Source organism: Danio aesculapii, chromosome 11 (genome assembly GCF_903798145.1).
Source record: "Danio aesculapii chromosome 11, fDanAes4.1, whole genome shotgun sequence".
Lineage (NCBI taxonomy): Eukaryota > Metazoa > Chordata > Actinopteri > Cypriniformes > Danionidae > Danio > Danio aesculapii.
Window position 1 is genome coordinate 14,825,057 of NC_079445.1, and position 21,797 is coordinate 14,846,853.

General features: G+C 36.8%; 1 protein-coding gene across 1 annotated transcript in view; it reads right to left on the reverse strand.

Annotated features, from left to right (window-relative positions):
- wdr18 (WD repeat domain 18) overlaps positions 1-21,797 on the reverse strand; it is a 148,523-nt gene that overhangs the window by 53,025 nt on the left and 73,701 nt on the right. Inside the window, exons 6-7 of the mRNA XM_056468590.1 lie at positions 19,738-19,802; positions 15,143-15,267 (exon numbers count right to left, since the gene is read on the reverse strand). Of these exons, the coding sequence (XP_056324565.1) occupies positions 15,143-15,267; positions 19,738-19,802 (190 nt within the window). The remainder of the gene's footprint in view (positions 1-15,142; positions 15,268-19,737; positions 19,803-21,797) is intronic.

The following is a 21,797-nucleotide window of genomic DNA, read 5'->3' on the forward strand; positions in this document are numbered from 1 at the left end:
GGAACTGAAATAGACTGTGCCATTGACCAACTGAAAGCAGGTCTAAAGTCCAGCGCAGAGTGCGTTAGTTATGCGCCTATGCAGGTCCAAATGCTTACACATTGCTTAAAACACACAAGATGTACAGCAATATCTTGAAAAAAAAAAAAAATCAAAGGATTAAAATGTTACAAAAATTATTACTTCTACATATTTATTTTCTTCATAGCCCTCTCTCGATGCCTTCTTCATGTTAAGAGGCTTTTTTCAGTTTATTCATGACAATTTGATTTTGTATAATGTTAGCAGTATTATTTATTATATACATGTTTATATTTGTTTGGATAACTCTTACCACACTTCGTTTTTATTGTTCATTTATTCGTTTGCTGAAAATTAGAACTGAATTTAGAAATAGATTTGAAACAAATCTTTGCGCTTAATAAACTAAAATAAATATGTAGGCTAACGGATGTCTTCAGTGGAGTGAGTTTCCACTGTTTCTTTATCCATGAAAGTAAAGGAGTAAAGAGTAAAAGTAAATTAAAACTAAAGTAAAGAAGCCAAATGGAGAAGGCTCATTCTTTATCCTCACTCTACAGATGGTCTGTTTAACTGTCTTCTCGCTAGCGAAGCATTCAGTTTTTTCACTTACAAAGTCCGCCATGTAAATAGCAAATGCACCATGGCGCCACGCAACTGACTCTTAAAGGGAGGGGGAATTGAGACTCTGATTGAATTACTGCACGTTATACTTGTTATGCTCATAACACACCCGTAACTCATTAAGAGAATAAGCACAACCCTCTTAGGCCATATGCCAGGGCACAGAGTATGTTGTTCTTAAAACAGCAGACACGCTATTTTGGGTTCAGACACGTCCTTAATGCTTTTGCGCCATTCGCTTTAGACTTTGAGCCTAGATCATTAAAATAGAGCCCAGAGTGTGCTTTACTTCAAAAAACTGGAATTAAACCGCTGGAGTCACAGTTTATTTTTTATGTTGTCTGAACATTTAGTTTAAAGTTTTAATGGACGGCAAAATCTTTGAGAGGTCAGAAGTTTGTGTTTGGAACAGAATGAGAGCAATGAGTAAATCATTGAAAAAAAGAATTTTGATTTCTTTGTGAACAAACGTTTTAACAGAAAGAAACTCTGTGTAACAGTGAAACAATCATGGTTAGTGGAATCTGTTGCAGCAAGTCAATAAAAAAAAAACATTCCCATTAACTTATTACACTTATCCCCGTGGAGCTACCTGAGAAAAGTGCCTTTCTAAAGGGGACAACAGTGACCACCATGGTTTACTCTTTGCAGGTATTGAACCAACAGCCCTTTCAATTACCTATTGTGCATTTACCAAGACAACATCCTAACCTCACAGAAATAAGGCCAAAAAAGAAATGTTTATATATATTAAAAAAACAAAACATTTCTGAATCTTACAAGCTGTATTGGTAACACTTTAAAATAAGTGTGCATTACTAACATTAACAAACTATTATTACAGTATGTATTCATGTTTGTTAACATTAGTTAATGAAAATAGTTGTTCAATCACCAACATTAACCATTAAAACCTTATAATAAACTGTGACCCCTGAATCTTTAACCATTTCTAAACTTTCTTATAAAGGAATTAATATTAGGCTTGACAAAATAAACTGAAAAATTAGGTCCTTCAGCGTTCTAAACACAAACTGACACTTCAGTTCTAGCAGTTTTGGCTGAGGCATTTGTTTGGGTCGCTCTCTTTTTCACTCTGTCATTTGACAGGCCGCCTGCTGGCTTTAATGAAGACAGATAAAAGGAGGAATAGGGTATCAACTGTGTCTGGGGATGAGGCGTGAAACTGGGTTTAATTGCCTTCATGATCAAGAGCCTTGAGGAGCGAGTCGTTGCCCCTCGCCCAGTGACTGCGAGTACACAGCAACCAACGTTCCTTACATAGTTCAGTCAACATGCATGCACCCCTGCCTAGACCCAAACAGACCCAGGAGAATGCATTTGTATCACTAACTCAAATATAGAGAGGCATGATGTGCAAGACTAAACGAAATGCAATTCATAGCCAACTGAACAGAAATAAATGCAGCTTTTCCATTGCATGGTACGGCTCATTTTAGGGGGGTACTCCACAGGGACAGTACCTGGTATTTGGTTCTTTTTTGTGCCGTTTCCACAGAGTGGTATAATACGGTACTATACAGGTCACTTTTATCAGGTACCCTTTTGGCAGGCGTGGTGTACGACAAAGTTTCATTCAACGTCATTCTCGCTGAAGGAAATGTCAAAGTAAAGCTGTATGGGCCGTTCACATATCATATGAGAAGAACTTCTCAAAAAACAGATGTTTTATACACAAACACTTGTGTATAAATGTTTATTACTAACCTTTCTATGAACATGATTTGATTATAACTGTATATGAACACATACAGCCCTTTACAGTCTCCGATATGTTACCAATTACAGAAAAACTACACAGAGCATACATTTAGCCCTTATTTGGGTACAAAAAAAAACACACAACATATAGCCCACAGTCAGTGTAAACCTATCATCTGCATCTTTAATCTTTAATCACAAGCACATGTAACCTCTCTTAGAAAGTAATTCTGTCATTCAGAGTTCAGAGTTAACCACTGAATTCAGAGTTAACCGCTGTTGAGATAGATACACTGATTATTGATGTCTGTGTCTCTAAAGTGATTCAGATGCTCTATGTGTTTTAAAAATAAATCAATAAAACCACAGCTGAGGTCCATTCTCTTGAAAAACACTGAATTTTGTTTCCTAAATGGTAAACAATCATTTAAACATTAGTTGCAAAGCCAAACATAATCTCTAATAACTCTTATCAAGAGTAAGAATCAATACAGTATCAATCAACCTGATCATATTTGCTCTCTTTATACTTGTCATAGCAAGCAAAGAATAATCAACAACAGAACTCAAATCAAAGACCCCAAGTAAATCAACCACTTTTCTCCATGACGGTGATGGTGGAGGGGAAAAAAATATATAAATAAATTTATACTTTTAAATGAACCAAGAGCGCTTGATAACAAAAGTTTTCTGTTTTTGTAATCTGCATGAAACGAACGCGAGGTACAGTCTGTCCTGTCAAACGCACGTTACATGACAGCAACTACTCAAACGCCCCACAAGCTTTTATTAGAACTAAACCAGAAAAACCACTAAAAGTGAAAATACAAATTTCATAAAGCTTGGTCTCCTAAACATCAGGTCACTAGCTCCTAAAGCACTTATCATAAATGAAATAATAACAGATAACAATCTTAATGCACTCTGTCTCACTGAAACCTGGCTGAAACAAAATGACTATATTAGTTTAAATGAAGCAACTCCTCCAGGATTCTTATATAAACAGGAGGCTCATCAAACTGGTCGTGGTGGTGGAGTTGCATCAATCTTTAGTGATATTCTTAATGTTAATCAGAGAAACGGACTTATGTTTAGCTCCTTTGAAGTATTAGCGCTTAATGTTATGCTTCCGGACACTATGCAAAAACCTATGTTATCTCTCGCTCTAATCACCATATATAGACCCCCAGGACCCTATGTCAAATTTCTAAAAGAGTTTTCTGATTTTATCTCTGACTTACTAGTTAAAACTGATAAAATACTAATTGTAGGAGACTTTAACATCCACATAGATGATGCTAACGACACATTAGGGCTCGCGTTTATGGACTTACTGCTCTCACTAGGGATAAAGCAAAACGTTATTGGTCCAACCCATCGCTTAAAGCATACACTAGATCTAATTCTGTCTTATGGAATTGAGGTCATTGATGTAGACATTTTACCACAAAGTGATGATATTACAGACCACTACCTCTTACTATACAAGCTGTGTTAACCTGAAATTAGCAGATCCGCTCCGATATATCGCCCTAGTAGAACTATCATTCCATCCACCAAAGATGAATTTATAAATAACTTACCTGATCTTTCTCTATTTCGAAATGCACCGGCAAACAGAAATGACCTTGATGTAGTAACCAGAAATATGGATGCCATCTTTACTAGCACTCTAAATACTGTGGCACCCATCAAACTAAAAAAGGCTAGAGAGAATAAAACTACACCATGGTCTAATAGTCATACCCGTGCTCTCAAAAGAGCAACCCGTCCCCTGGAACGTAAATGGAAAAAAACGAATTTAGAAGTTTTTAGAATTGCGTACAAAGACAGTATGTCCAGGTATAGGAGGGCTCTAAAATCTGCCAGGGCTGAGCACCTCCGCAAACTGATAGAAAACAATTATAACAATCCTAGATTCTTATTTAACACCATTGCTAAATTAACAAATAATCGGTCATCTTTGGAACAAAATGTTCCACCGCAAATTAGTAGTGATGACTTCATAAATTTTTTCAGTAATAAAATAGAAGGCTTTAGACAAAAAATAGGAGATATTAAACTTTCTGCACCGCCTTATACTTTAGATCCATTGTCATTCCACTGAATCTAAATAAACTACAGTGCTTCAAAATCATAGAACAGGAAGAGCAAGATAAAATTATAAATTGGACCCAATTCCAACAAAGTTACTGAAAGAATTGCTATCTGTTATAGGAGAACCTCCTCTTAATGTTATCAACTCTTCTTTATCTTTAGGCCATGTTCCAAATCCTTACAAGCTAGCTGTTAAGCCTATTATTAAGAAACCACAACTGGATCCCAGCAACTTAGCTAATTATAGGCCTATTTCAAATCTCCCATTTATGTCTAAAATACTAGAAAAGGTTGTTTCTGCTCAATTATGTTCCTTTCTGCAGATGAACAATATTTTTGAAGTGTTTCAGTCAGGTTTCAGAGCTCATCACAATACAGAAACTGCATTAGTGAAAATAACCAACAATTTACTCTTAGCTGCTGACCAAGGGTGCATCTCGCTATTAGTTTTACTCGATCTTAGTGCAGCATTTGACACCATTGACCACGGTATCCTCATAAATCGCTTAAAGTCTACAGGTGTCCAGGGACAGGCTCTACAATGGTTTAAGTCATACTTAGCTGACCGTTACCAGTGTGTGAATATTAATGGACAGCCTTCACAAGTCAGCCCAGTAAAGTACGGGGTGCCTTAAGGATCAGTTTTAGGTCCTTTGCTGTTTACATTATACATGCTACCCCTGGGAGACATTATTAGAAGACATGGGATCAGCTTTCACTGCTATGCAGATGATACTCAATTATATATTTCAACTAAACCTGGCGAGATAACTAAACTGTCCAAGCTAACTGAGTGTATTAAAGATGTTAAAGACTGGATGACCAACAATTATCTTCTATTAAACTCAGACAAAACAGAATTATTACTTATTGGGCCTAAATCCTGTACACAGCAGATCTCACAACTCGACCTACAATTACAGGGCTACAAAGTTAGCATTAGCTCTACTATAAAAGATCTGGGTGTCATATTAGACAGCAATTTAAAGGGCACCTATGGTGAAAAATCTACTTTACAAGCTGTTTGGACAGAAATGTGTGTAAGTATATTGTATAAACTGCCATATTGGGGTGAAATAAACACACCCAGTCCTTTTTTTTTTCAAATTTAACAACATAAAAACCGTGGACCAATTGGAGCGGTTTTCAGAGCAACCGCAACTTTACGTAGGAGAGCGGTCCCCCCACCCACCAATATTGATTGACAGCTGCATATTAACATGTCCTGGTAGTCGCATGTATAATCATATCAGCTAGAGAGGACGAGCGCAAAGAAACCGGGAATAAAAGTTCTGTTCAGTTCAATCATCATCAAACTTTATCAAGAGTGAGTTTTACAAGTTTAAAATGTTTTAAAACAGTGCATGTGTCTAATGAATTACAGCGATTCACTTCAGATTCACTTAATCAGCACAGCCGCGTGTCAGAACAATTATAAAAGAAGACGCTTCAGTCTCGGTTTGTGGACGTTAAATCAGGTTTATTTTGTACATTAACATAACAGATATCCATACAGCAGTGGATATTACCAGTATCATGTCACATATGCGTGCAAAACGAGTGCAAAGCTTAACGCGCTGTCTCTCTCTCGCTCTCTCTCTCTGTGTGTGTGTGTGTGTGTGTCTGCGCTATGTGTGTGTGTGTGTGTGTGTGTGTGTCTGTGCTATGTGTGTGTGTCCTCGCTGTGTGTGTGCATGAACTTTGTAATGACATTGTGTGTGACTCATTGTTGCAACTTCACAAAAAATGCATCAAATACCGATTGTTAAAGTTCTTACTGTAGTATTTCTCACACACGTTACGTGAGATCTGCTTCAAGAGGCAGCCGAGGGCGGCGATTGCTGAGAGGCACGTGGGAACGGTGGGCGGGGACAAATAGCCTTAAAGGCCCAGTACAAAAAAAACAGCAACAACTTTTTTTCAGCTATAATATAGACACTTCAGACAGCTATAATAAATAATCTGATGGGTGTTTTGAGCTGAAACTTTACAGACACATTCTGGGGACACAAAATACTTATATTAAATATGAAAAAAGGGGTAACCTACGTGCCCTTTAACTTTTAAAAATCATATATTCCATGTCACAAAAACTGCTTTCTTTTATCTGAGAAATATTGCTAAGTTACGTAGTATGCTATCCATCTCAGATGCAGAAAAGCTAGTCCATGCTTTTATGACTTCTAGGCTGGACTACTGTAATGCACTGTTTGCTGGCTGCCCAGCATCCTCTATTAACAAACTTCAATTAGTACAAAATGCAGCTGCCAGAGTTCTTACCAGGTCTAGAAAATTTTATCACATCACCCCAATTTTATCCTCCTTACACTGGCTGCCTTTTAAGTTTCGTATTGAATTTAAAATATTGCTTCTTACATATAAAGCTTTAAATAATCTAGCTCCTGTTTATCTAACCAACCCTTTGTCTCGCTACAATCCAACTCGCTCTTAAAGATCTCAAAACTCAGGGCTTCTGGTAGTACCTAGAATAGCAAAGTCGAGTAAAGGAGGTCGAGCCTTCTCATTTATAGCTCCTAAACTCTGGAATAGCCTTCCTGATAACATCCGAGGCTCAGACACACTCTCCCAATTCAAAACTAGATTAAAGACCTATCTGTTTAGTAAAGCATACACTCAGTGCACCACTTAGCAGGCTTCCACACAGGTTTCTGCCCCTTGTTTATATACACTATGAACAGCAGCTACGCTAATTATTCTCTTTATTCTCCATTTCCACCTGGGGATACTCTTCCCGAGGCCCTCAGACTATGCAGAGTCACTGATTCGATCTAAGACCAACGACGAGATGATCCCAAGGTTTCCATAATCTGGACCAGGCCGTATCCTGAGCAGCTACTGTGGTGGTCATGGAGGAGTGGAGAACATGAGACTGATTCCTGTGACGCTCCAGAGACAGACGAGTCTTCGCTGAGGCAAGCTTCCAGTCTCCGCCGCTGAGACTGCAGCTCTGCACAAGACGTTTGGCCAGCGGAGAAATTAAAATGGTCATGCCCAACTAAGTCTGGTTTCTCTCAAGGTTTTTTTTTTCTTACCTTTCGCCAATTAGTGAAGTTTTTTTTCCCTCTCCGCTGTCGCCACTGGCTTACATGGTTCGGGATCTGTAGAGCTGCGCATCATTGGATTTGCTCTTCAGTGTTTGGACTCTCAGTAGTGATTTTTAAACCACACTGAACTGAGTTAAACTGAACTGAACTTAAATACTAAAAAAACTAAACTACACTGTTCCAATTTACTATGACCTTTTATGTGAAGCTGCTTTGACACAATCTACATTGTAAAAGCGCTATACAAATAAAGGTGAATTGAATTGAATTAAACTGCAACATGGTCATCTTCCATAAATACTGCCAATGATATATCAGGTAATGTTTTTCCCTCCCTCTCTCTCTCTCTCTCTCTCTCTCTCTCTCTCTGTGTGTGTGTGTTTAAAACTGTTGGTAAAGCACTGTCAACAAGTATTTTTCCTCCAAACCCCATAAGAGTTATTAAGGTGCAGTACTTTTACGGTTGGGTCTGTTTTAGTTCGGATCATGTTCTCACCACAAACGAACTGCTCCAGGGTTCGATAGAAAGTGACCGAGACCACCTCTTCCAGTAGGTCTCAATACACTTTTTTTTGGTACGCTTTTGGTGTGCATTTGAGTGCGATTGCTACATTCACACCTGCCCAAATGAACCGCACCAAGAAGCAAAATGAACTGTAGTGCGATTCAACTGAACTAAATAATGCAGACGTGAAAACACCCTATGTTTCCACTGAAAGGGAATGGGTGAGGCTATGTGTACTTGCTCGCTCTCCCAAAGTTGCAAGCAAGATTTCAGGCAAAAGGAGCGAGCTGAAGAATTCATTTAGTTCAAAGTTATTCTACCACTCATATAATTATTATTTTAAGGTAAGAAAAAGTACAGTACATAGTGCTGCTTTAATAGTTCATGAAGACAATTGACATGATTTAAAATCAATGAACGAACTAGAGTGATGTAACATCAAACTAAATCAGGCAAAAAAAAAAAAAAAAAAAAAAGAGTTGGGTTGAGGTTTCTCTATGATACAGCTAACCAAACTTACTTTACAAGAAAACATTGCTCCCCCTCCAACATTTGGTTGACAGAGCTTATGTCATTATTCTATCCAGGGCTCTACTGATAAAATCTATAAAAATTGGACCCACATTCTAAATTTCTTTGACTCCTTGACCTCAATAGTTCTTGATTAAGTTTGTCATGGGTAAATCTGTCCTCGTACTGTATTATTTGGTTGTGTGAGTACTCTCCCTGAATAGCATTTATTCTCTTTTTATTGCACTTTAATATACAGTTTAGTTGTTTGTTCTGTTTATCTCTAACAGTCCTTTTATGGATTTCCAAGTTGTTGCATAACGATTGTTTGTTCTGTAGACTATTGAAAAAAATATATATCTTAAAGGGGCTAATCATTTTGACCTTAAAATGGTTTTAAAAAATTTAAAACTTCTTTTAGCCGAAATAACACAAATAAGACTCTCCAGAAGAAAAAATATTATCAGACATACTGTGAAAATTTCCTTGCTTTGTTAAACATAATTGGGAAATATTTTAAAAATAAAAAATAAATAAAAAAAATCAAAGGGGGGCTAATAATTCTAACTTCAACTGTATGTCTTTGTAAGGCATATAATAAAAAAAAAACATTGCTCTGCTGGTAAAAACTGCCACAAATTCTAACTAAACTTCATCTTAAATTAAATGGGTTTCATATTTAAAATGTTTACTGTATAAAGTATAATATAAGTGAATGTGAAATGACTTGTCTGAATTTCAATTCTGCAGAGCGTGTGCAAATGTATCCACATCGCTATGATCTGATGACTTCTTAACTGCTGTTTTCTGTTTATTGGGAAGGAAGTACTAAGCACATATTTAAATATTCATCTAAATGGAGCTCTTAGCAGCGTGAGCAACTTCTGGATGTTCACTAACAGCATTCCACTGAAAATGCAATCCAGATTTCTTTTGACCGTTAAACAAAGAATGAAAAAAACACCAAAAAAAATCTTTGCAGTCAGTATTTTAATATGGATTTATATCTATAGTCTTTGTATATGGATAAGAAGATAATCAATATTTATATAATATATTTCTACATTACTGCTTAATGGTTTACAAATGAATTATGACCATTTAGATTAGAGATGCCCAAACTAAGGCCCGCAGGCCAAAGTTGGCCCAGTGTAACCTTTGATTTGGCCCGCCATCCCATCTGAGAAGAGAGGGAGGATGATGGGGACTGTTTAGAGATTGTCTTTTCAAATCTAATGTAATCTTTTGTTTGTTTATTTGTTTTATTGTTAAAAGCTAATTGAAATTAAATGTTTCAATTAAATATTGTAAATTAATCAGATTTAGTTTAAATGCACATACCTGATGGATAGAGGACAATACAGAGACTTTGGTGAGCATATCAAAGCAAAAGCAGATTCAGCATTGAACAACACTGTTATGTTTTATAGCACTATTAAAAATTGCATTAGTTAATACGATTAGTAATGTTTTTTTTTTTAGTTTATTTTTAAATATTATAAAATAAATTAGGAAATTACTCATGGCAACTTTAATGTAATATAGTTTGGTATATTTACCTTCTGCCCACAGCTCATAATGATATTTGGTTTTTGGCCCTTTATATCAGTGGTCCTCAACCTTTTTATCACCACAGAATGGTCAAGACTGTCGATTTTTACCCCAGGCCCTGTGTGGAGGGGTTTCATAGGTTGTAGGTTGCTAGGCGACCATCAAACGTTTTCTCAGAGGCACGCTCGCTGGATTCATTCAACTGTCCATCTGGGCGGCGTAAGTGCGTCACGTCGCTCGTGCTCGCACATTCACTGGAAACATTGAACTTATACGACACAATATGCAAACGGCCCCTAAAAGGCCTCCATCATTTGAAATCTCTATCGGTTGATGATCTTGCACAGCCATGGTGGATTCACCTGATTTGTCGGATTCATTCCTTGGCAGTTCGCGGTCATTCACCGAGCCTTTTTCCCTTAGATGTCTGTTTCTTACTGAATATGATGCTTGTGGGTTAAATTTGGGCACTTAAGTGATCGATATATAACGAAGAGAATGCGGTCATTTTTCAAAATAAAAGATTGTTCAGACTCAGATAGTAAAAACTGAAATAATTAATGATTTCTTGTGTGGCCCGGTACCAATTGACCAATTGAGAACCACTGCTTCATATGAAAAAGGTTGGGCACCCTTGGTTTAGATCAACATTTTATCAGTTGATATCATGTTTTCTAATACACGGTGCCATATTCATACACATCATTTTAAATAAAGCAACCGATATTAGCATATCTCCCAATAATAGCATTTTAGTTCTTAAATATCAGGTTGAGCATGATATTTGGTTGGATAGTATATAAATAAATAAATAATGGTAAAACACTGAAAACTGTGTGAAAAGGAGAATTGTTAACAGTAAGTTTCTCTTTATAAAAAAAAAACACAAAAAAACTAAAGTTGTTCTATCAGCACAAGTCATCCAGTTTCATAGTAAAAATATTGCTAGATTTACAGTTAACAGAGGTCACATCCAACAAGTCATCTTATTTAAGTTGACAAAGTAAAAGCTTGTGGAAAAAATATCAACTTTTTTACTTGTGTTTGAGTACATTGAAAAAGTACAAATCAGAATTTAGTACTTCTGGTTGGTACAGAACAATACAAGTCAATGTAATAAACTCTTTTTTTGGTATGTTACATGACCGTGTAAACAGGACAAATTGCAAACATTTGGATATTTTGAGATTGGTTTCAGGTTGCACATGCAAATATCAAAAATGTAACTCCAAATCTGATATAATCAGATACAAATCTGGTATGTGCCAAAGTGACTGTGAGGTAAACAGGCATTCCGTCCAAGGCGCGCACTCAGCAGCCACATTTTAATAAAACTATAGCACTTCATACCAAAACTTCGTACTGAACCTTTTTTTATTGTTATTGACAATAGTGTACGGTCAATATATACAGACAGTGTTATTAATCATCCGGTACTAACTGAAAAAACGTGTAAACAAACATACATACAACAAATTGAAATCAGGCATCACTACTTGCTGCGTAAAGAAGTGTTAAATGTTTTAATCTCTAAAAAGTATGCTAAATCCTTAAAATGTATAGGGAAAGGTATATTGCAACTGTATTTTTACAGATATCCTATTTTTTCCCATTAATTTGTTTATTATTATTTATTAATAAATTGGCCATTTTTTATTTTGCTTTGCTGTTTCTTTTCTGCTTGCCTTATTTTAAAAGGACATGTTCCTTATATAATTTATCAACAGTAACTTGTGCTGGCTATTAGACAGCCATTTGATTAGTCAACAATTACAGCCCATCCCGATCAAGGATTTACAACAAAATATACAAAACCCCTAAATCACTGCAAGATCATTTATTTCTCAAAAGAAAAAAAAAGCAATTCCCACAACACAAAATTCTCTGAATCTGAGAGTCAGCCTGACACAGTGCATCGGTTATTAACCAAAACCTTTAAACCTCTCAGAGCGGTTTAATTACAGCAGGTATTTGATCAAAGGCCTCAAAGTCAACAGGGTAATTTAGCCTGCATCAATCTGAGAATATGTGAGCAAAATCGGCCTCACTCGCTCGCTACTTGAGAGGACAGATAATGAACTACAGGCTAAGGGTTATCGCAACAATTTGGTGCTAATTTGTTCAATTCAAGAGCCCTCGTTGCCCTTTAAAAAGCTCTAGCCTGCTCAAAGGGATCTGACATCTGTGGTCCTTTAGCCCTTATTGACCACCGGGATAACAATGGCTAGAATGAAAACTAATTCATCAGCTTGATTTTTTACATGGCAATACTGCTTGCCCTTCGCGTCTACATTTGACAAATTACCTCAGAGTTTTCCAGTGATAGATTTTTTTTCCCTCCTTGCAAATAATTTGTCAAGTAAAAAAAGAAGAAGCACAGACCATGAAGCAATTGTGTTCAAAAACAGCTCAATAGCAAAACCGGGAATAAGACAACATGGTCAGGACTGGTGGACACACGCGACGTAATCTGCCAATGTGAGTTTCTCTGCCCGAATTAAATTAATGGGAAAATTCTTTCATCCTTCTGCCTGTAACCCAGGACGACCAAAGCTCATCTGTATGTTGAAAGAGTGAAGCGAGCTAATTAGCGATTTCACCTCACGGGAGTAAAATGAGAGAGAATCCAGTAGTCTGTCAGAACTGCCAAGGTCTTCACATTGACTCATTCAAAGGATGATAAAGTACTAAAGACGTGTTATTCATACAGTATACTGAATACAGAAACTATTTTTTTCTGTCTCTTTGCTTCTTTGTTTTATAGTTCAATTCTAAGGCCAATTTTACACCATGTACATTAAAGGGCCATGAAACCCCCCTCTTTGGGTTCAAGTCTACCTCAGAAATTTTCAAAAAATGTTCCGAGAGGGGCACGGAGCTCTGCGAGTAGACGGAGGAATGGGTGCGGCTGGCAGAGCAGGGGAAAAAGAAGGGAGCGACCAACTGACTCACAAAATGAGACAAACCGTTAGGAGACCCATGATTTTATAGTTTACAAAGTTAAAATGCAAAGAAATAAACAGTAAGAAATTTAATGCCCTGGTACATTTGTCATTCAGAATTTCATGTACACATAACCATAATTTGTTATTTCATCATAAAGATAATCACAAAGATAATCATATACACTATAAATGAGAAGGACTTCTCTCCTTCTCAATCCCGGGGTCTGAACGCAGACACAGTGGATAGCAGTGCAGCAGGTCTCTTGCCCTGTCTATTTCAACCCTTAACCCTGCCGGAAATCTGGAGGAATTTAAACGTATCGCGAACACAGCAGTACGGATATAGGTGATGTGTCTGAATGGTAACAAATTCAACTGATAAAAGACAAAGTCTGTCATTCTCCAATTCTCGTACAGCTCTCTCAACAAAAACGCTTGTTGCAAACCAACAGCTTTGCTGTATCAGCCATGGCAGAATCACGTGGAAAAACATGCAACAAGCCCCAGAGAGTCTGAAAAAATCCTTTAGTACGAGGAACTACTTTCTTCTGCCATTCATTCACATCTGTAGTTGGAACGTCGGAAAAGCAAAAACCAAAACGTTGAATACTTTAGAAACATCACTTTAGAGCTAGTATTTGAATGATTCTCTAGCATAATGTCTAAAGGGATGATAAAAACAGGTGATTCTGCAGTAACGAAAACTTCGAAAAACAGGAGACTCATTAAAAACAAACAGATGGCCAACCAAAAAGTAACTGTCAAGATTTTTTTGCGTTATGTCAAGAGTGGCCTATGCAAAATTCATTCATTGCTGATATACAAGTCCCATCTTGCACTCAATAAACTACAACTACTATGGTATAAATACAGCACTACAACATGCAAAAGAGAGAGATTGACTTAGAATGTCACCTGTTTTATAATGATCTGGTCAGGTGTAGTTTAAATTTAGAGGAGTTTTTCTTCTCTAAGGGCTTATTATATGGTTTCTGTCATCATGTTGTCGATGGACAACGTCAACTGTCTTTGCTCTGCTCAGTATGACAGGCTGATGGATGCAGACGCGCTGTATCTCCGAAATTATAAATAATCAAAATGGGCACTATCCTTATAATTAAACTGCATGATTGCAATCTAAACAACTACATTCTTGCCTAAAAAGCCCCAAAAATGCATTATGTTGTCCAACAGCTGCAATATTTGTCAAACTGTGGTAAGTTTATTGATCTGCTGTCACTATGTGGGTGGAGTAATACAGAAGGGTGAGGAGGCTGTACAATGTTATTACGAGAATAAATGATGTATAAATGATTTGCTAATTTTCACTATTAGACAAACTATCCCATTTAATATATCAAGTATCTACTAAGCAAAGCCTCAATACCAATTTAGCAGAAACTGAAAATCAGCTAAAAAAGCAAAGTTGTTCCATTCAGAAGTTTAGAAGAAACATTTAGAAGAAACAATAAGCACTGAAGAATTTCACACACACATACAAATACACAAACACAGAGAGAGTGGAAAGAGAGCAAGAGAGACAGAAAATAAATAAATAAACAAACAAACAACAGGAACTAGAAAAGTTAAAGAGGGTCAAACAGTGCCTTTGTGTTGATTTTAAAAGGGTTTCAGTTGATTACACGAGTGTCCTAGGATTCTTCCGCATCGTTTCATAATTGACGGAAAAGAAGAGAGAGAGAAATCTAACCCAGAGTACCCAAACAGAAAAATTAGGTTGTTTTGTGTTCCATGGAGGGTGAACTACTGTCAAACCAGAGAAGTGCTGACAGAACATATTCACAGATCAGAACCAAAGCAGAGTACGCCGTATCACAATCACTGCAGAATCTCATCATTCCTGCGCTACTGCCATCCAGTCACGGCCTGAGCGCGAGAGATTGGACACCTAAACTGAAAAAAGACGCAGGTGTCTAATGGTACGTCGGTTTGGATTGGGCTACAAGCAGAATGCCAGGGAGGAAGGGAAATTCAGCAAGCCTGGCTGAACACTGAAGGATGCTGGGATGCTTGAAGGGTGATTGAACGTAGGCTGTGAGGGAATCAAGCAGTCAGAGAGATGGAGAGAGTTTGATGCTTACCTCTGTGGTTGATGGTCCATATGCACTGCTTACTCTGAACATCCCACATGCGGACGGTCTCATCATTGGAGCCAGAAAGAAGGACGGTGCCGTCCATGGACACTGACAGACATGTCACCAGATTTCTGTCCAGAAGAAAGATGACCATTAAAGAGAAGAGTTTACAGTAGGTGGGAATTTGTAAAGGTTTTGGCCCAATGCCAATTCTGTTTTTGTTCCCCTTGGCCCTTGAAACAGAGTGTGCAGGAGAAGGGCTTCAAAATTTACCCCTAAGAAATGGGACAGCACTACAACACCTGCACACGTCATCATATGTCATCACAGTCTCTTGCTTCATATAAGATCGACGATGGTGACCGCTGTAGTTAGTTATTATTATGGATTATAGATAGCGAAATTTAGCGTGTTTTTTTTTTTTAAAGCATGACGGTAAAGCCTGGTTTATACTTCTGCGTCGAGTGATCGGCATGACCCACGCCGCATGCCTTGCGTGATCATGAATTTTTATTTCTGTGCGCTGTTTGTGCAGCTCTGCAATATCACTTCCAAAACGCAAGCTGGCAGTGAGGTTTTTATGTTCCCTGTGTGTCGAGTTTCTTTGCTGGTGTTTTGTTTTTTCTGAACGCTTTATTGTAGAAGTAGCTCAAACTCGCTCATTTTGAGGCAAAAAACATATGCTTGTTTGTTGTAAAAATTTGTAATAATGACAAAAAATACTAATTTGTGGATCTCCTTACTTCCAGGTTCAGCAATAGACGAATTACCATATTTGTAAACATTCAGGATGCACGCGCAGCATGGTTGCAGAAAAAAAAATGGGAGCGCTAGCATTTACAGCGAGGGAAAGACATCCGATGCGGTACAGAGTTTGTTGTTGTCATAGAAATAAGTTATATTGAATACATATTATATATAATATTTGCATAATGCTTTCAGCATATTATAACAGCTTGTCACCCAGTGATAAGCACAGTGATTCGGCAAAATTAGCGTTAAAGTGAGCGGCGTTTGTCTGACAGGTCCATTTGCGATAGCACCTTCCCAATGGATATTGGATAAGACAATATGGCCAAGCATCCAGCCCCAAATAACCTCTCATTGAAACTCCAAGTGATTTTACAAGAGAAGTTAAAGGCCTACAAGTCTTTGGACATCAACAATTTTGTTCTGTGTGGTCATGTGCAAGAAATAATGTTCCATGAATACCAGATTTAAAACTTTGTAGTGCTAAAAACCGAGGTTCTTCCTAGCCAAAGACAAGGAAAGAAGACGGAGCTATACAAGGCCTGGGTAATCATCAACAAGCAAAACAACTGCATTCTGACAGCGAACTGCACCTGTACGGCAGGGTATGTGAATTTACACTTTTACATTTCATTCTTAGCATTCAGTTTAATTCACTATATTTAACTGTTTTTGCTGAAATCAAAAACGAGTAATGTGTATGATTCAGCATAGCATGAACTTACCTGATATGAAATGCAGAATCGAGCGTTTTTAATTAGGTCGTCACTCCATTCAGCTCCCTTTTAGCCAAATACATCTGCAGTTGGCATTAAAGCAGTGTGGTGTATGGTAAAAGTTTTCTATTTTTGGAATTTGGCATCTTACCACACACAACACGACATGTTTGCTATTGCAACCGGTCTCTTTTTGCAACCGGGAACCCGTGTGACATCATGCGTGACGTAGGTTGGTAATTACTCTATACTGCCATTGTGGCTAGTGTATTCTGGGAAATTTTCTTACCCCTTGGTTTCGAGTGTGGTACTGAAAAATCTTTGTTCGAAGGGCTATTCACCTCTTCTAAAATAACAAACAATACAATTTCTTATGTCTGAATGTTTTTAAAATCCTTATACAGTCAAAGGCCTCAAAAACATAAGCAAATTATAAATTCTAATACAATATTAACATTGTAAATCCTGCAATGTGACTATTGCGAATGATCACATTGCAATATCGATGCTGAAACCATATATTGTGCAGCCCAAATATGTATATGTATAAAATAAACTAAATATCATAGTGAGAAGAGAAACTAAAATACAAAATTACATTATAATATAGAAAAATTAATAAAGCAATATTGTAAATGTGTTTAATGATGCCATAGAGTGCATTGATTAAATATGTTAAATTGTTCTCTGATAAGTAGATAGTATGAAAGATTTATTAGATTACTAGATAATTAGATATATATGTGGCATACACTGAAAAATAGTTATAATACAATATAATTTAATTTTGCTTAAATTGAGCCAATATAAGCGCTTACCTAAATTTAATCCAATAACTTTATATGCTTGTTTATAACCATAGGAATTATCCTTAGAACGAAAAGCTCTGTTTTAATCATATTTGAAACATTTAAATATTAACACACACACACATACATATATATGGGACTCTTTTTTTTAATGATCTAGGCGCAATGTTCAAATCCACTTTTGCTATTTGAAGAGCAAAAAATACGGTTTGCGCTATGGCGTGAACAATAATAACAAAGTGTGGTCAAAAAAGTTATCCAAACACATTATGTACCATATGGTGATGCATACATCTCCAAAACCAGACAGGTGGATAAATCTAAACTTGTTTTTACTAAAACAAACATAAATATGCATTAAATAAATAATAGTGCTTATAATAATAACATTATACAAATGCAGATTGTCATGAATAAACTGACAAAAGCCCCCCGACATGAGGGCATGAATTTTATATTTATGTGCAAAATAATAATTTCTGTAACATTTTAATACTTTTTTTTTATAGGTAAACATATGTGTACTGCTGTACATCCTGTGTGTCTTAAGCAATGTGTAAGCGTTTTGGAGGTGCATAACTAACACGCTCTGTGCTGGACTTTAGACAAGGTTTTAGTTGGTGAGTAGCGTGGCCCATTTCAGTTCTTCAAAATAGCAACGCACCAACAATGTGCCTTAACACGCCTCCTTTTTAGAGCAGCACACCCAAGAGTCCACAAAGTGGTGCAAATGGATTTGCTATTTAAACAACATTGCGGTGGTCTAAAAAATAGCAACAAATTACGCCAAACATGTCTTGCCCCATATTGTGCCGGGTGTATGATAGGGCCCATGGTATGACAAAACATTACCGATTCTGATAACTTTTCTAATGGCCAATTCCAATACAGATTTCGATAATCAAGGAGTTTGTATTTTGACATTAAAATATTCATATAATCTACTGTTTGTGCATGCAGAGAAATAAATCAAATCTTTTAAAACCTCTGACTAAATAAATAACATCAGTCCTCGCTATGCAAAATATATTTTAAAGACTTTTGTACCTTTTTATTACTGTATAAAAAGCCTAACCTGTGACTATGGCTGCAAATTAGCCTTTGAATGTGGAGCATTGACTGCTGGAAATTGTAGGAATGGTATAGTGAATAGTCCCTGTTAAATAAACTAACTATCACTAATAACTGTTTTCATTTTAATTTCCTTTGAAATTAGGCAGTTTATCAATAATAAATGAAGTTCCGGAAAGCAGGAAAATTACTGTAGCACTTTTTCCTCCATAAATATGTCATGCCTCATATCGGCAGATTACACACACATTTTTATTTATTTTTTGTAATTTCATGGATGTCTAGGAACACAATAATGTCAAATAATTCTGATAGCTAAATAATTTTGATTATGTACTTGGTAACCTGATTTCTGTTCTTTTGCAGGACCGCAGTTGGGGCTAGATCTATTGAAGTATGTTAGTATTGATTTACACAACTTGCTTTAAATCTGTAAGGATCTTGTTATTTGTGACTGGCAATACATTTTCTGAAGTCTGAGTGCCATAGTCTAATCTATCCCATGGGCCCTGTTAAGTCTACTAAGTATAATGATAATAAAAGTATAGGTACAAATCATCCTTACCAACATTTTACTAGATTCAGTGCATCAGTGCATCATAATTATTCAAAACGTCCCCAAAAAAAGTTTCAAGTTATTTCTCCTTAGTTTCAGTGTATATCCTGTATAAAATACATTTTGTTTTATGTGCACACAAAAGTATTCTTGTAGCTTGATAATATTCTGATTCTGAAAATATCTTAATCCAAAAGTCGCAGTCAAAATAACATAAGGGAGAGTAATTAATAAATACATTACATTTTTGGGTGAACTAACCCATTAAATTTTACTTATATAAAAATGAGACACAAAGTTACTTTGTTACACAAAGTCCAAGCCGCATTAAAAGGTTGATTCTCCAACAAATGATCATAGTTTCTTAATGACACAAAAGCAAAATGACACCCCTTTCTGCCACCAGTAGCTATGAATTCTTCAATTCTCGCTGTGTGTAACCTGCAAACCCCACAGCAAATGGAGGCTGTGATTACACCTCCTGCCTGCACTATCATTCAGGCAGAGCTTGGGCACAAAGGATAGAGGGAAGAGAATTTAATCCAAAATGAGACCGCTCCAAAGTAAAAGCCGGAAACTTTCACCTTTCTTCCTTTCACTGACTAAACTTTGGGCTCTAGTGAAAAAAATGCAAGACTTTTCCTAACGTAATGACTGAGGACGGACACATGGGTCACACCAAAGCATAGAAAAGCTCACCTGTGTCCTTTGAACACCTGATTGCCTTCGCTGTCCGACTGGAAGGTTTTATCCCGGCTTAAACTCTGGAGGGATGAAAGAGAAAAGGAGACAAGAAGCAAAAGAGAACAGTTATAACAACTCTGAGAAAAAAAATCCATATGCTAACAAGGCTCTGACTTGGGGCCAGGTAGGAAGAGGTCCCTCTATGTATATCATATACTATGTAATCTTGTGCATGTGTGCATTTAGAGCAGGGGTCTCTAACTCAAATTGGCGGGGGGCCATATCAGTGACCGACAATTCATAGGAGGGCTGTTTTAACATTCAAGCACAAGAAAAAATGGAACCCTGATGTAATTGATGCACTTAGACATTCTTCACCAGAGTAACGAAGCTTCTTCTTTTTGTTTCTTGTTGTACATATTGAAGGGGTAGGTTAAATTGCTAAGAAAATACCACAATTTAATAATAGGCATAATAATAATAATAATAATAATAATAATAATAATAATAATAATAATAATAAATAAATAAATAAATAAATAAATAAATAAATAAATAAATAATAATGTACCAATCAATTGTTGCTTAATAAAAAGTTTAACACATAGCGTGAGACAGGAGAAGAGTTTGGGTAACTTTGTTGACTTTACTGACAATTGTTCTTCTCAATTTCATTCTTTTCTTTGTAAAACTACAACAAAGAAGGAAAAAGTATGTGTATATTCACATTTACTTAACATGCTACTGTTACATGTTACTTAATGCACATTTTTTATACAAATCTTAATATGCATGTGAGGAAAATCTATTAATGAGACCATTTGAATCGAATATTAGCAAAATGATCATATGGCTCGTTTCCACTGACTGGTACGGTACGGGTCACCTTTATCAGGCTTGCGTTTCCACTACCAAGGGTACCCTTTTGGTGGGCGTGGTGTATGACAGATATTTTCAGTCGACATCATTTTCGCTCGAGGAAATGTTTACAATAAAGCTGTACAGGTCATTCACATATCATATGAGAAGCACTTCTCACAAAACCGATGCTTTACACACATAAATACGTGTGTAGAAATGTTTATTACTAACTTTTCTATGAACATGAGTTGAACTGCAGATCAATGACAGTGCGAAACAGCCTACTGTAACGTCTGTAATTATATTAAATAAATAAATGAACATATATAAACACATACAGACCCTTACAGTCTCCGATATGTAACCAGCTACAGAAGAACTACACACAGCAGACATTTTGCCCGTATTTAGGTTTAAAAAAAACACAAAATATAGCCTACAGTCAGCGAAAACCTCTCATCTGTGTATGTAATCTTCAGCAGCACATGTAGCCTCTGTTAGAGAGTAATTCCAAATAATGTGCTCCTTTTTTCTGGCTTCTCCTTTGCTTTTTTGCGCTTCACTCTCGCGTTTGTCAGTGTCTGACAGGATCGGGTTTCAAAAGCACGTCAATAATCAAACGCAGATTATTATCATCAGCTCAAGAAGTTTGTTATTTCAGATATAGACGCTCGATGAGGGCAAGGAAGAAAGCGAAACCGCTCGCACTTCAGACTGCCTCGTAAAAAAACTACGAGGCACAGGGTAGATTCTGCTCTACTTCATGCCTTTGTGGCTGTTCATCAAGAGGACGACAAGGTTTGTTTGAGCCCAGATTGACCATGGGTCATTATTATATGTATTTATAATTCCGCTATAATCTCTTGCTGTGTATTTCAAACATGGCGGGTTTTTTGTTTTCATTCTGGCTTGTTGCGTAAGCGAATGACGTATCTCTGTAAACCAATAACGTTCAGCTGCACGTCTAGCTCCGCCTTTTGGTACCCATTCTCGTGTTAGGTACCCTTTTGAAAGGGTGCCGAAAAAGTGGTACAGTACAGTTCGGTACGCATTTTGACAGTGGAAACGGCCATAAAAGCGTACCAAACTGAACCGTACCTACGAATAGTTACACCACCAGCATAATATGTTAGCCAGGGTTATTCAATTAGTTTGCAATGGTGGCCAGTTCATAAAAAGCATCCCAAACGAGGGGCCGGAGAGATGTGACTTGC